The 16,082-nt window shown below is 44.6% G+C and overlaps 3 protein-coding genes across 6 annotated transcripts; 2 read left to right on the top strand and 1 right to left on the bottom strand.

Annotated features, from left to right (window-relative positions):
* Window positions 1-352: 352 nt before the first annotated feature.
* ythdf3 (YTH N6-methyladenosine RNA binding protein F3) lies at window positions 353-6,527 on the bottom strand. 2 transcript variants are annotated; one of them, XM_054765214.1, is made up of 5 exons: window positions 6,061-6,527; window positions 5,710-5,734; window positions 5,442-5,521; window positions 3,337-4,965; window positions 353-840 (listed from the first exon to the last, which is right to left on the bottom strand). In XM_054765214.1, exons 1-5 carry the CDS (start codon window positions 6,082-6,084, stop codon window positions 817-819), a joined length of 1,782 nt encoding a protein of 593 aa, XP_054621189.1. In that variant the 5' UTR covers window positions 6,085-6,527; the 3' UTR covers window positions 353-816. The 2 variants fall into 2 exon arrangements, with proteins under 2 accessions (XP_054621189.1, XP_054621188.1); XM_054765213.1 differs by lacking the exon at window positions 353-840 and having other exon boundaries at window positions 868-4,965.
* A 1,290-nt stretch (window positions 6,528-7,817) lies between these two features.
* abhd10b (abhydrolase domain containing 10, depalmitoylase b) lies at window positions 7,818-10,387 on the top strand. Its single transcript, XM_054765217.1, has 5 exons — window positions 7,818-7,952; window positions 8,326-8,512; window positions 8,678-8,789; window positions 9,239-9,376; window positions 9,706-10,387. Exons 1-5 carry the CDS (start codon window positions 7,859-7,861, stop codon window positions 10,045-10,047), a joined length of 873 nt encoding a protein of 290 aa, XP_054621192.1. The 5' UTR covers window positions 7,818-7,858; the 3' UTR covers window positions 10,048-10,387.
* Window positions 10,388-10,531: 144 nt separating this feature from the next.
* tagln3b (transgelin 3b) lies at window positions 10,532-14,777 on the top strand. 3 transcript variants are annotated; one of them, XM_054765221.1, is made up of 5 exons: window positions 10,532-12,211; window positions 12,542-12,742; window positions 13,547-13,721; window positions 13,796-13,898; window positions 13,962-14,777. In XM_054765221.1, exons 2-5 carry the CDS (start codon window positions 12,563-12,565, stop codon window positions 14,101-14,103), a joined length of 600 nt encoding a protein of 199 aa, XP_054621196.1. In that variant the 5' UTR covers window positions 10,532-12,211; window positions 12,542-12,562; the 3' UTR covers window positions 14,104-14,777. The 3 variants fall into 3 exon arrangements, with proteins under 3 accessions (XP_054621196.1, XP_054621195.1, XP_054621194.1); XM_054765220.1 differs by having other exon boundaries at window positions 10,532-11,764; XM_054765219.1 differs by having other exon boundaries at window positions 10,532-12,742.
* The last annotated feature ends 1,305 nt before the right edge of the window (window positions 14,778-16,082 follow it).

A 16,082-nucleotide genomic window follows, 5' to 3' on the forward strand; every position in this document is an offset into this window, starting at 1 on the left:
CTGCTGTTTAATGGAGAGGCTTTGTTTGGCAACTGAGGGCATTTGAAGGCAATATAATGGCTGGTGGATGGCGGCCTCTGGTGGACAGACAGGGAAGTGCACATGATAGGTGGGAAGCGCACAAGAGGTACGAACTGTTGTGTGACGTTTATTCATAATGCATCAATGAAAAGGTTGAATGAAGACAAGCAGGTGTACGCTAAACATGGGTCCTTTTTAATTTCACTAGTGAGTCACCTGCAGGATAAATCTCCCGAGGTTACTTCTCAGACAAAATGCACTTCAGAATGACAGAATCACAACTAAATAAAGTTGCCCCCCCCCCCCCCCCCCCTCCACCCTCCACCTACCGTGGAGCCGCATAATTGTATTGTTTTGGTATGCAGCCAGGAAAGGTGCGGGTGTGATTGGCATGATTGTGGCTCTTCCCCAATTAGCTTGTCCCAGCTGTCAATCATCCTCAGCCTCCAGTCTGCAGAGGATCAGACGGGTGCATACAAACTAAATGGCACATCTAGCAAGCTTGACAATATCCCCAAACATGATTACAAATAAAACATGGCCACTACTCTGATGAGTTCATTAGTTGCTCATAAACAAAGACGAGTGATGAGGGCAATCAAAGAGGCTTTTTTTTTTTCAAATGACTGAAAGTGCTTTCGAAAAGTTACTTCTCCTATGAAACTGGAAATAAAAACACAGATGAGTCTGTCGCATTCAAGTGTTCAGATGATACATTGTCCTCCTCCTGGTTAGGCAACTTTAAGGTCCTACGTCGTGGTGGTTATTTGTAATAGTCTTCTTCTTGCTTGAAGGTTAGGGTTTATTTCTGCTGCGCTCCTGCCAACACACCAGAGAAAGAAGTTATTACTGCAAGGTGGACAAACACACGTCTTGCTTTTATTGCTTTAGTGTTGTGTAACATCTTCTCAGGAGCATCAGGTAGCAAACTGTACAATGGGAGGGGCCCTAAGGTCGTACAGTTCAGAATGCAACTAAAATGTGGCATAAAACCTCAAGGCAACATCAGCACATCTCACAAGATGTCAGTTCAGCGAGCAAGGATTAAAAAAATTCTTTTTAAATGTGTGTACTAGGGATGTAGCTGTCATACCCAATAAACCCTCACGTTTTCCCCCGGATATATTCTGAGATATGTCACTAATTTACTTTGTCACCTCTAACACAAAGCCTATATAGTTTAAATTGCAGTCCAATGATACAGATTTTGAATGGCTCTTTTAATGAAAAAAAAAAACTCATGAAACACAAAAGCTCAGCAGTTTTACATTTTGCATTTTGTTCTCTTAGGCACCCAAAATGAACCAAACTAGCAAACCGTGATGACGACAGGATTATTCTTTTCATTTTATTTACTAACAGTGCTTAACTTCTTTTTACACTTGTATGACAGTAAGGAGTATTAGTGATGAGTTTACTAATAGTCGGGTGAACTTACTTTTACACTTGCAAAAGAATTGGATGCTCCTTAAAACACTTCCTGTACAATTAATAAGCAACAAAATCCTCCCAAGAGGAAGTTAAAATAAAGAAAACCTAAAAATAGATAAAGTGCCCCTCTGTACACTGTGGTAGTGACGCTTGTAAAGTAAGTCCAAAAGGGACTCAATGAAGCTTCTGTGTGCCGACATTCGCTCCTACGTCACGCCATGGTTACTATTAATATGCTGAATGGCTCTATTATGAGGACAGCAACACACTCTCTAATTATGTGCCACACCAAGGGTCCCCAATCCCCGGGACCGGGCCGTCAACAGTCCGCAGTGTGGAGTCACAGGTCCAACAATGGCTGCGTTAACATACGGCTACAAGCTTGGCGCTCAAAGAGACCTCCTGGCCTGCATCTGCTTTGGTCTCAAGCATGGAATGCCAGGAATGTGCCCCCCCTCCCCTCCACAACACTCACGACAGCACGAGATGGCTGTCGATGAATCAGGCTCTCTTTTCTTTGACGCTTATGACTAACGATGACATGTCCGTCTGCTGACAGGGCGGCCGGGAACTTCCATAGAGACCACGCAGCCCGTTTGGGCCACGAGATGCTGCCGCCTGAGCAGGTGGGTCAGCTGATTGTACAGGAAGTGAAAAGCTGCCTCGAAAAAAAACGGTTCGGCGGTTGAGTCTGTGAGTCCACTCGATATTCCAAAGACAATGTGGTCCAAAATGAGAACACAAAACCCAGAAGTCAAAGAAAAAGCAGGTGAACTTGGACTAAAAGTTGATTTTATTCACTCCCCTCACATTTTTTTGTGTGCAAATAACCTTTGACCCAGTTAGACCCACAGATGGCAAACCATGGAGAAAAAAGTTAATAGACTGAAAATCAAGCAGTGGTACACAATTAAGCGCTCATATATCTTGTACTTATTTATTCATGATGCAATGTTTCTTTTTATTACTACAGTATTATTTCTATTATTAATATGCTCATATTAATCATCTACCAACCCCAGCAATCTACTTTATCCTTTTCTTTCCCTGTTAGAAAACGATAACATGTTAAAGACTGGAAGTGAGCAAAGTAAGTCATCAGTGTTTCCCATACAATCATTTATTTGTGGTAGCCCGCCACTGATAAATTTGGACCACTACAGACTTGGGGCTACTTTTTCTTTTTTAAGATTTGGCTCTACCGGTTGACCTTCGCTCATGAACGCATTTTAAAGGGGACTGCTTGTGTAGCTTGTCCTTCCACAGTTACGAACGCATCGTAACTCTGCTTCTTACTACACTTCAGACTTGGTCGTGCGTTATAACGCATCTGTTTGTCAATACTGTGGTATATTAGATGCACAATGACGTGTACATTAGCTTTAAAATCAGTTTAAAACTTTAAAACCATCACTTCAATGGAGCCCATGAAGTCTGCCGCTGCACATAAGGAAACAAACACCCGTAAGTCAATAACTTCATGTTGTGTTGTTAAATACGGTTAAGAACATGAAATAATATCGCACATTTCTTGTGACCCCAAACCAAAAAGCTCAAAACACCGAGTCAAAGTTTTTGAAAATCTCTACTCTGGCGGACGTTTGTGTCATGGACAATAATGCAAATTAGACAAAGATGTCATCTACCTAGTGCCATAGATAGATTGCAGTCCTGTGGGAAACACTGTTAATTGCTGAGTAGGATGAAATAAGCTTTGCTTCTTCCCGCTGTTAGATTGTGCAAGTGTAAATGTGATGGAACTTTTAAGCACACTCCACATAAAATAAACCATAAATCAACCATTTTTTTATGGGTTGCAGGACTTGATTTAAAACCCAAACATGGTACTTAGGAAAGCCCTACTGGCTTGTGCGTCCATCTCACCTTCCTCAAAGCCTCCTCCTCCTCCTGGCGTTTCTCGTAATGTGCAAAGTCATCAAAGATGGAGGTGGTGTGCTTGTAAGCGGCAATGATTTTCAGCACTTGTTTGGCCTTCTCCAGAGGCACTTCCTGCGTGTCCCTGGAGTTGGTCACTGGCTTGTTGTCATTGTTCTCCAGCCGAATGTGTCGCAGCTGGTTGTTGGGCACGTCTTTGATGAAGACCCACTTCACCTCAAACTTGCCCTTCCACTTGTCCTGAGACCAGACGCCGGCGTAGGCGTTATAGTCCACCGGCGAGCGCATCTCGGCCACGCCACAGAAGTGCCCGCTGCCGTTGACGCTGAAGAGCAGGTACAGGGGCCCCTTGCCGCCCAGCGAACGGTAGGCACCGTCCAGCCGCTTGTTGCCGTGTTCTGTGCTGCACCAGATGGAGTATTTGATGGAGCGGTGGATGTCGTCTTCAGAGTAGCTCTTGATGATGAAAACACGGCCGTTTTTCAAGTTCCAGTCAAACTCTTTGGGGTTGTAGTTGTTGAGGGCGCGCAGCTTCTCCAGCACGGGGTGCACTTCTCCAGAGCACGGCGACGCGTTCATAGGCACGCCCAAGCCGAAGCCGTCGCCCCGGTTCCTAGGAGCCACCCAGCGATTGGGAGGCGGGCCCGGCGGCTGATGGAGGGCTTGTGGGGGACCGGGGTGAGAGGAGAGGTGCAGGTGTGGGGGTCCAGGAGGAAGGGACTGAGGGTGTTGTGGGGACTGGAGGGACTGGAGGTGGAAGGGCTGGTGTTGGTGCTGAGGCTGATGGGACAGAGGGTTCTGCAGTAAGGCCGGGGGCTGAGCAAGAAGAGGCTGCTGCACCAGAGGCGGCGTGGGCATCATCGTCTGAGCTAATGGGGGCTTGTTCAGAGAGCCCTTATCATCCCAGGTACCAATGTTCATATTGTGCTTTATGGGGGGCGGAGGAATGGCGGCGCCACCCACCATCCCCATGTTGGCCTTGGGCTTGGCCTTGACCTGCAGCTTGGCCGGCTTCTTGGCGATGGCAGCCCAGGAGGAGGGTTTCGCAACCGTCGAGCTCACAGAAGGCGGAAGGTTATTGGCGGCCATACTGCTCATACCTGGGGTGCCACCTAAGGGTGAGCCCACAGTCTTAGTGACAGCTGCCACCATGTCCGTACCCAGTTTCAAGCCCGCCATCCCTTGCTCGATGCTGTTCAACACCGGCACCTTGCTGAGCTGGGTGTCGCTGCCAAAGCCGGCCTGTCCGTCTGCGATGGCCCGACCCAGCGAGCTGGGCGCGTAGCCATAACTATTACTGTAGACCGAGCTCTGTGTGGATTGACCCTGAGACACGCTGGTCCCCCAGGTAGAAAAGTCCGCGTTGCCGGGGAAGAAGTTGAAACCGTGTTGGCCGAGAAAGGGTGGCGTGTTTCCCAGGGCGCCTGGCTGGCTGAACACGCCGTCGGGGATGAAGTGCGGCTCGCCATTGCTCATCTGTCCATAGGTAGTTAGGTAGGGCATGGGTGGGTCTCCTCCTGTGGACCAGGCAGCCTCTCCCAGGGAGTAAGGGAAGCCTATGGATGGGGTGTAGTAGCTGGGCATGTAGGGGTCTGACATGGGTGGGTAGCTGTTACTCTGTGAGATAAGACAAGACACCAGTTAATGTTGAAGGTGATGGTCCCTGCAAATATCATGCACATACAAATCACAGCTTTTTTGTTTACCTCCTTAAGCTATGAAAGACGAGCAGAACATGTGTTCATGCATAATACACACTCCTCATATTGATTAGCGCTCATCAGAAGGTACAATCAGCTCTGAACACATCAATGATCTGGTGCTTTGCCTCACTTGCATGGGTTTTGTCCAGGTACCCAGCTTCCTCCCACGTCACCAAAACACACGTTATGCTAATTGGAGACTAAATTATCCACCAATGTGCATGTGAGTGTGAATGGTTGGTTGTATATACTGCATGTGTCATGTGATTGACTAGTGACCACTCCAGGGTGTACCTTGCCTCTCACCATAAAAGTAAGTTGGGATAGGCTCCAGCTCACTCTTGACACTAAGGAGGATGGATTTTTGTGCATTGTCAGGGAGCATATTACCTGATTTGTCTGGCTGCTTATGTAAGGCTCAAAGTCATCATCATTCACTCCATCCTTTTGATGCATTGATCCGTTTTGCACTGGGTGGAAAGAACACACAACATTAAATCATGGCAGGTGGAGTAATATGAACATAAATATTTCATTTCTGCCAATATACATGCAGGAGTGGAAGCTGGAAAAAAGGTGTTGTGTAGCAGAAGAGCTGTGTTTCGGTTTTCTATAACATGAGCTGACATGTTCATTCTTTAAAAAAGCACTCACTTACCTTTATTTCCCTGTCCTTTAGGTCTCTGCAAAATATGAAAATAGACATAGACATTATTCCATACATCATGTTGTGTTCCTATGGCTAAACATGACAAGTAGCTGCAGCTTGCAGGCTGCTTGTTCTTATTGACCGGATGTCAGCCGGTAAAGGTGTCGCATCGCCGACCGGTGTATAGTGCGCTGGGCTCGGCCTGCGTCCAGAATGTTAGCCGCGATGGCTTATCAAAGCTGGTTTGATGTGGCATCCTCACTAGGATCAAACTGCTGTCGACAAACTTTGCCAACCACTGAGCGGCCCCCAGCTCGCAGCCCCCCGTCAGGCTAAGCTAACGTGGCCGCACTAACTAACCTGGTCGACTGTGGTGGCAGACATCCTCCAGGAAGCGGGGCTGCTCAGGACACTGTCCGTCCGCGGCGTCCTCTCAGTCGGTCTCTCTCTCAGCTCTCAGCCGCTCTCCTGCCGCTGCTCTCCGGCTGCCCTGTCCAATCCCTCCGCGAGCGGCGGTTCTCCTCTCGAGTCCGGAAAAAAACACGACGACGCCTTACTTGGAAAAATGGCCTCTTTCTCCAAATGTCGCCTACAGATGAGATGTGGGCGAGCGAGTCAGCGTGAAAGTGACGAGTGTTTTACGGGAATATGCCTTGCCATGTTCCACAATGGCGGACAGACTTCGAGTCCCGCTTCCGCTCCGTTCCTCAGCTCGGTGACCTTCCGCCTGTGACGCTCTGAGTCATGTTCCACACTGACACCTCACATGACGGCCAAGACGCACCAGGGCCCCGCCGCCTTCAGCAGCCTGGATGACCGCAGCCATTTTACACAACAGTTTTGATTACCTTTAGCTTCCTCTTTTTTATGCACTTTTGGATCTAATGTGGGGTAAATGTAATAAAAGTGGAAATTTCCAATATCGCAGTAACATATTTGTTTACAAATATTATCCCTCAGTATGATACAATGCACAGCCAAATATAACCACAATAATAATAATAATCGTCATCATCATCATCAGTTGTTAAATTAATACCTACATAGGCAGGCACGTATTGTCCAGGAAGTCATAGTAGTATTGCTAAAGTGCAAGTATCCATATGATACTACAGTATATACAGTATGTATATATATTATGATGTATATCAGGGGTGTGGTCAGTGAATATTGTCATATTCTCAGGGCCTTGAATCACTCGCTACTGGACTGTACAGGTTGTCTTAGAAGACGTTTCGCCTCTCATCCAAGCAGGCTTCATCAGGCTTCATCATATAGACTAGAGCAGACTCCGACTAGAGCTGTCCTATCTAGTCTTTTTTCGCATACTTCGCATACTCTACGGTGGCCGACAGGGACAAACGCAAAGCAATGTCCAAACACTCCAACACAGAAATGATCCAAAACTAAAAATGCACAACACAAACCATAAAACAAATGCAAAAGAAAATTGCTACAAAAGTTCACAGAACAAAACGCTGCGCTTGCCATGCTACCAGGGGAGTCAGACCTACGCTACACTAACATTAACGACGTACACCACTGCTGCCAAAGTTGGATGCGGTAAGACAGTTATTTGACATTTCTTAAACGATCCTGGGGGTTGTGGGACAAAACATCGAGCGGTACACTCCCCCAAAAAATTCACCCATGTGAAGACGCAAGATACGACAAGCTTGTCCCCAAGACACAGTCCTATTCTCAACCCAAATTAAGGCCCTTACTAATGCTGACTCTAACCCAGTCTATAACCGTGAGTTGGCATATGTTTTTTTAAATTTCCTGTTAGAAATCTACAGTGAAATTCCGTTTTGTTGCATTAGCAGACCTCTGTAGCGCTATGTGCTTTATTTGTATTACATGTGTGGTAGCATTGCATAGCAAATCCTTAACACAATTTAATTATATATTATAATAATTTATTGCAGCATGTAAAAGAGATGTCATATTAGAAAATATGAGAAAGGCAAAGTATGCATACTTTTTAAATCACTTGTACTTTTACTCATACTTGGATAAAAAAGTAACTATTTTTGCTTGACTACAATATTTTTGATGACACTAATTTAATGTTACCAATAGTTTAGTGAAGCAAGGGTAATTCTTTCAACGAGAATTTGAGTTCTCGCGATACTTCCTCGGTGGCTTCCGCAACAGTATGGCGGCCGTCGCTCTGAGGTCTTGTCGCAGAGGACTTTCACAGATTTTAAGTCATGGATGCCTCGCTACTGTGTCCTCTACGCATCCGAAGGGTTTGTTCCCCTCTTAATAATCGATTGAGTGTGTTTCACACGCCTTGTGTCCACCGGGAAGACATTTAAAGTTCCACGAGGGGGTGTGGCTTTGATGGACTGCGTCGTTTAAAAAATATTCAACAAGAAAAGACACACTGTCTGCGTTTGTCAGCATTTTGTGTGATGTAGTTAGTATTTTGTAACAATTAGACACCATATGAGTGCATTTTGGACTAATTGTTGTGTTTAGGCCGTCGCAAACATGCTAGCCAGTCACTTCTTACAAAAGTACTGTATTCCAGTACTCATCCTCACCAAAAGGAACCTTCCATTCAGCATTGTTCTTACAGACATTTTGATGACATGCTAGCTAACACTGTGTGCCCACCAGGTGACAGAAGACACAAGTCCACAGTTCAGTATGCTTCCAGGCCAGACCTTCCCAAGCTGGCCTACAGAAGAGTGAAGGGCAAGAGTCCAGGTGTGATCTTCCTGCCAGGCTATGGGTCCAACATGAATGGACAGAAGGCTGAGGCCTTGGAGGAGTTCTGTATGTCTCTTGGACACTCGTACCTCAGGTGAGCTTAATATTTAACTTATATTTGCGATATGTATGGTTTATTTGTTTCGGACAAAGTTTCCGTCCAGAACATCACGTCAGCTTGTCTGAAAAAGAATAGGAAGAAACACAGATTATTTAATTCTGCCCCAACTGTGATATGTTATACTTGATTCTCCCACAGGTTCGACTATACAGGACACGGCGCCTCGGAAGGGGTCCTAGCAGACGGAACTATTGGTACCTGGAAAAAAGACGTCCTTTATGTGTTGGACGAATTAGCAGAAGGTCCGCAGGTAAAAATGTCCTACATTCTGCTTCTTAAGCACAGCAAATGTAATCAAATGTGGGCTGATTTCACATCAACTCAGAAAATACTCAGGACACTGTCAGCACCATGATTTAAAAAATACAAGCGTCCGTTTAAAATGACTTTTGACGTTTTGTAAATGTACTTGCATATATGTGTATGCAGCCAAACATACAATTATTAGCGCTAATACGGTTAATAAAAATTATAGACCTAAATAATTTATTACGATCTCAGTTGTTTTTGTTTTTGCATAAATCTCTTCAAATAGGTGTGTCCATGTTGTTAGTTTCACAATCCAGCCACAAGGTGTCACTATGTTACCATAATGACCCTTTTGGCTCATTCTCACAAGGCCACAACATTAGGGACGCCTGATACATGATCAATGTCTGTCTGACATGTGGCTAATAAATCTATGTGTGGTGCTTTTAGATACTTGTTGGTTCCAGTCTGGGAGGCTGGCTCATGCTGCTGGCAGCCATTGCACGGCCAGAGAAGACCGCCGCCCTGGTGGGCATTTCCACTGCCGCTGACCACATTGTCACGTCGTTCAACACTCTTCCTCTCGAGGTGGGAGCACTTTTACATAATGTTGGCCTCTGCGCCAGTAGATGCCAAGCCTCAAATAGGAGTAGCCATGCTTCCACCAGGTGGTGCCGTTCAGATTGATACACTACACCCTGATTTGGTTAGCATTCCCATTGAGGGTGTAGCTAGCATCACAAGCTACATAAATATTGTGACATCACAAAAATATACTGTATATATAATATACTGAATAAAATGTATTATCTGCAGTTGAGTAGAAGAAATAAACAGCCGCTATTTCAGGAAACATTGCAGGACTAAGTTGATTGTCCAGAATGCCGTCTCTGAGTGAGACTTGTTGTCCTGTGCAGACGCGGAAGGAGTTTGAGGAGAAGGGTGACTGGACGGTGCCCACCAAACACTCGGAGGAAGGCCACTACAAGTTCAGCATGGACTTCCTGAGCGAGGCTGAGAACCACTGCGTGCTCCAGAGCCCCATCCCGGTCACGTGCCCCGTGCGGCTCATCCACGGGCTGAAGGACGAGGACGTGCCGTGGCACATCTCCATGCAGGTGGCGGAGCGCGTGCTCAGCCTCGACGTGGATGTCATCCTGCGGCGCCACGGCCAGCACCGCATGTCAGAGAAGGACGACATCAAGCTGATGGTATACACTCTGGACGACCTCATAGATAAGCTGACCACCATGGTGTGACAAGGTACCGGGGGGGTTTAGGTTTCTCAGTTTTGAAGGACTGTTTACCGCTCAAGCGAAACTACCAAACACTGGCATGTTGCTTTGCCAAAATGCTTTTATGCATCATGTTTCCTGTTTGTGTATTTCCTCTTATTTCCACTGTAATGAAAAGGGAGCTCCCTCCTGCTAGCTGGTCCTTCCAGGTTACAAATGTTATCTTACCCAGTATTATGCAGGTCACTCACTGTTGCTTCCACACCTCTTATCCCTTCCTTTTTAATATTAATAGAGTTCCTGTGCCTTTTTAAAAAAAATCACTTTTCACCCTTGTGGGCCCAATAAAACATCTGCACACTGAGTGCAGCTCTCTGTTTTTGTTAAGCAATGTGATTGTTTTCAGCTCCAGCAGGTAGGTCAAGCAGCATGATGCATGGTCCTAACATGACATTCTTTACCCTCTGGGTTGTTGATTATTAACATGTAATTGAGCACTAGCTGGACTGCTCAATGGGGCGAAAGCAAGCACTTTAACTGCGGCGCTGACCTTTAACTTTTGGTTGACATATGCCGTCTGTCATCACTCATTTAAAAGGACATTCATTTAACACTCAAATGTGAACGTGGTAATCTTTTGGATATTATTTATGTATCATCTTACATGGTGCATCATTTGGTGTACCCCAGAAGCACCTATTTACGAAAATGAAACAAACACCCTGGACTGGTCGCCAGCCAATCGCAGGGCCCATACAGTCAAGCAATCATTCAAGCTCACATTCATACCTATGGAAAATTAGGAGTCGCCAGTTAACCTAACATGCATGCTTTTTTTTGGAATGGGGGAGGAAACCGGAGTACCTAGAGAAAACCCACCCACGCACACACGGGGACAACTATCAAACTCCACACAGAGATGCCCAAGCGGAGATTGGAACCCAGGTCTTCCTGAGCTCCTGACTGTGTGGCCTGAAACAAAACAACCACAACTAATAGTTTAAAGTGACAAAAGAGCAGCGATGCACAAATTGAATCCACATGTTGGTCACAGTTATGCATTTGAGAGGTGATCTAATAAAGATTAACTATTTTAGGCGTGTCTGTGGAGGAAAGCAGCTTAACCACGTTACAGACAGCATGCTATTCTTGGAAATTACAGGACAAATACCAAGCTAAAGTGCATTCTGTAGATAGTATAGTAACTCACGAGCGTCACTATATTCTAATTGCACACATCTGCTCAATAGAATGTTGTGCCAGTGCTTTCTGTAATCATTTATTATGCTTTGCAAACACCAACCTCAATGATAAACATTTCAAGGTTTAATCATTTTACTCGTTTGAATCAAAACTGGTGTTTTTTTAATGTTTTTATGTACGTGATTAGATTGTGCAGGTGCACATAAAGTAGTAAATGCAATGTCATGCTTCCAATTGGGGGGGGCAATAGTTGCTAACTGTCAATCGTGAGGCTTCTAGTAGCTCCACGCTGCAATGACCACCAGCTGTGACCAGTCAGATTGTCCCGTGGGGGTGGTAGGGCCCTCTAGACACCCCTTCCTCTCTTTCCCGGACGAGATGCCCATATAAAAGGCGTGACTCGCCCCTCCCGTACACACTGAGACTGACAAGCAGCCCGTTTGGACAGCCTGACGCGCCTGTGCTGCCCTTCATGGATGCTCCAGCAGCATCCTCCGTGGAACTGACACGCTGACTTGACCCCCGCAGCTCCTCTCCTGTAAGTAAACAAAACGTATGAAATAATACTGCTCTTCATGGCATGTGTGTGTGTTTATGTGGCTGATTGCTCATTTGACTTTGGCTAATAATGTCACACTGTGAAAACATTGTTGGATTTGGCTCCTTTTCCATCCATACAGACGCTGTAATCATGGAGAGAATTCCAGTTCAAGTGACACATATGTCCTTTCTATTCACCGCAAAGGACTACCGTGATTGATTTTTGTGTTTTACTGCATGCCATAAATAGAACTGCCGTGCAATGTGCATCCTTTGGTTTGCGCTGCATTTTTGCAGCCTGCCGGAAACAGCTTTGATTGACATAGTAACCATAGCGATCACGTCCCTGTGTGGGACATCTGCCAGGCAGGGACCACACCCTTCCAGCTTCCAGCCCTCCCCCGATAGAGGAGTGGACTGGTGGTTGATGCTGCGCTCCGTGTAGGTACACATGCACAATGCAAGACCTCTGCCATTATACTTAGTTTTCATTGAGGTATTCATTTAACAATATGCTTTTTACTGTGACGTTATACTTTTAGAGTTGTTATATTTTGCACCCTCTATCTTGTTGTGTAGGTGTCCCTCATATTGTGAGTGTTAAAAGTAGCTTGGCCAGTTGAGTCAATATGTTTAAAATGTTTAATGCATTTTATTCATAAACAAAAGTAATCTTACTTTATTGCATTGTTATTTTGTGTTGTACAGGTTTCCCTAATGTGGTTGTGTATTATTGTAATATTACAGTGGAAATATTGTGTGTTCTCTTCCTTAGGTGAGTATTGGGACCGTTGCCATGGCAAACAGGGGACCCAGTTATGGACTGAGCCGGGAGGTGCAGGAGAAGATCGAGCAGAAGTACGACCCGGACCTGGAGCAGAGGCTGGTGGACTGGATCGTGGCTCAATGTGGAGGCAGCGTGGAGAAGCCTCCGGTGGGCAAGCAGAACTTCCAGCAGTGGCTGATGGATGGAACAGTGAGTGGAATAGAAGATGCTCTAGAGCGCCAATCAATTATTAAAAGGAACGTGTAAGGGGAAGCAACATTTATAGGACTAGCAGTTTCTCAGCTTACCGGCTATTGGACTAAACTAAACAAGAGATGATTATAAAAATTAAAATAGTACCGTAGGATGCTAAATTTTTATTGGAAGTCTTTACAAAAAGGAGAAAAAAACAAATTTTCAATTCTTTGCATCCAAATATGGAGCTGGAACACTGCCACTATGTTTTGACATTGAAAATGAAAATGATGTTGGCATTGTAGAAAGTGTTTTATTTGGATTTTTTTATTAATAAGTGGTGGGGGGGTTTAGTGTCAGTCTTCGGATTTCCGCTTCATGTCCATCTTTGTCGATGACAGTGCTTTTATTTTGTTATTTCAATTTCTATTTCCTGATTTTCACATTCCATTGTCTCCCCCCACCCCCTTTCAACTTAATGGCAGTGTTTTGGCATATAGCATGTATTTAATTCATTAGTTTATGATTTAATTTTTTGTTTACATTTATATGAATGATATTGCAAGTAAATATTTGCAAAAAAGTGTATTTACACAAATTCCATACCTCCTAATAGGTGCCTGTGACTCTCTGCAGTTGAGTAAATTACTATCCTATTTTTACAAATATGATTTGCAGTGTTAGCAATATTTTGGTTACGTTATTCAGGAAGTAGAGTACAACTGAGTATTATTATCTTTGTAAAAACTTCAAGCAGTGTAGTACCTAATGAGGTGGGAGTTGCGTATTCTAAGTAATTCTAAGCACTCCTGTTTCCAGATCCTGTGTCGACTCATCAACAGCCTCCATCCGAAGGGCAAGGAGCCCATCAAGAAGATTCCTGAGTCCCAGATGGCCTTCAAGCAGATGGAGAAGATCTCTCTGTTCCTGCAGGCAGCAGAAGCCTACGGCGTCACCACCACTGACATCTTTCAAACTGTAGACCTCTGGGAAGGTAAATCCTGTTGAGCTTCCTGCCATGTTTGGCTTTGGCTTCCGGCCAATCAGCAGTGTTCTCTTGGTGCACAGGGAAAGACATGGCCGCCGTGCAGAGGACCCTCATGGCTTTAGGGAGCGTGGCCGTCACAAAGGACGACGGTCAATACAAAGGAGACCGAGACTGGTTCCACAGGTAAACCTCTTCTTCTCTATCTCCATGTGGCTGCCGCCGCCTAACTCCGGCTGGGCCGTGCAGGAAAGCCCAGGGCTACCGGCGAGAGTTCACGGAGGAGCAGCTGCGCCAAGGCCAGAGTCTGATCAGCCTGCAGATGGGAAGCAACCGCGGCGCCTCCCAGTCGGGCATGACGGGCTACGGTATGCACCGTCAGATCATGTAGACCCAGACGCTCTTGCGCTAGCTTGCTTCCTAGCTTGTAAGTTTCTACTAACACAACCTGCTGTGTCCTCAGAGCCTCTCTACCTTTTGCAGAAATCACTGAGCTAACCACAACCTCCCTGAAACTGCTGCTTTGTGCCTCACAAGCCTCTTTACTGTAAACAACCATGTCTCATGCTCTCTTCCTCTTTGTGTCTTCCATTTGCGTATATTTATTATTTCATGTCTTCTTTAGCTTCCCACACGAGTCCAGATTAAAATCCATATGATGAACAAGCAGTCAGTGTTGTCCATGTGCTGTAAAAGCATGCTTCTTTCACTAGTCTTGCCTACACTTAGCTTTATGATGTCATTGTCAACAAAACGGAGCTCAGTGGCTGACCGGATGTGTGGCAGTACTCCCTGTAGCCAAATCGCCCTCACCTTGTGCCTGCTAAATGGGTTCTAGACTACGACCGGGTCCTGGTAGACTGGCCTCAAATGATAAATGTTTGTGCTGTGATTCATTTTTTATAAGATTGCATCATTGTGTTTTGTGATGTTGCGAGTCAACGTGATGTGCGGTGTAGCCAACAGGAACCTTCTGGTGCTCCCATGTGCACTTTTCTGTTTGTATTTTTTCAGTATATTTATATCTGGAGGCTGACTGGGGGAAAATAAAGTATGTGAACATAGGTTGGTGTGCATTTTTGCTCAACACAGGCCGGCTGTGGGTATACACGATCCAAAAATGGACTAAAATTCAACCTGCCATCATACCATACAATCCATTTGACAAAGAAACAAGTACAGTTGTTGAGCCTGTTCAAAATCTCAGGGGTGACCAAAAGGGGGCAGTGCACAAGAGATGCCCTCACACACTTACAGATGCCTCTGCAAGACATAATCAAGTCGAGATGAATGCTGTCATTAGACAATATATTTTTAAAACAACTGAGTACCCTAACATATTTGATGTATTGTTCGTAAAAAAAATATTGTATTGCATCAATGATGCACTGTATCGTGCTTTCATGTTTCTTTTTTAACATAGAAAGAGCCGCTGTTCCAGCTGTACACCGCATGTGTTGCGTTGCGGAGCCTTTTTTCTTATCTGGCTTTTACGTTGCACCTCCTCCCGCAAGTCCCTCCTGCCTTTCGCCACGGAACACAATCTAATTAAAATCAAATAAAATGGAGGAGCAGCAGCGTGACCTAAGTCACTAGGATGACAGTTTGATGTTTCCTGTGCATAGACAACACAATCTTCATTAAATGTGAGCTTCTGCTTGGAAACCCTCTAGTGTAACATCTTTTCTAAGTGGTAAATGGTGTAGTGTCCTGTTATCTCTGTTGCACAGCTTTAAATGCCTCAAGCATGTAAAGAACAGCTGAAGAGGTGATGGAGTTTGTCTAATTTCAGCGTTTAAGTAAGGGGTGTCTACACTTTTTCCAGTAAGGGCCATATACTAAAAAATGAAAGGATGCAAAGACCACTATGATATTTTGTATAGATGAGCTACAAAGCTATATACTGTATATCTATATTTCAAGAAATAACTGCACCTCCAATTTGTGATATAGATGAAAAAGCTTATTAATATGAACTTGGCTCTTTGCTCTTTTTTCCCCGTTGTTGCTTTTTATTTTCCAAATATTTACATTTCTTAAATAATCTTGTTTAATTTTCTTTTTGTAATATTATTTTATTTCCATATTATAAATTTTTCCCCAACCTAATTTTCCAAAAGTTACTTCATTTTTGTTTCTCATAATGACATTTAAATATTTCTTTAATATTTAAGCTCTGCTACTAAAATGTTATTTTCCCCATAATATTCAAAGTTTATTCTTGTCAAATTGTGACTTCTTTTTTCTCATTAGAATACAGCTTTTTTCGCTCATATTTTCACTTTATTTTCATAAAATCACAACAGTTTCTTCTTTTTAATTTCCCAACTATTTCAGCTTTCTTCTTGTAAATGTTCTTCTCGTAATTGT

The sequence above is a fragment of the Dunckerocampus dactyliophorus genome, chromosome 21, assembly GCF_027744805.1.
Source record: "Dunckerocampus dactyliophorus isolate RoL2022-P2 chromosome 21, RoL_Ddac_1.1, whole genome shotgun sequence".
NCBI lineage: Eukaryota > Metazoa > Chordata > Actinopteri > Syngnathiformes > Syngnathidae > Dunckerocampus > Dunckerocampus dactyliophorus.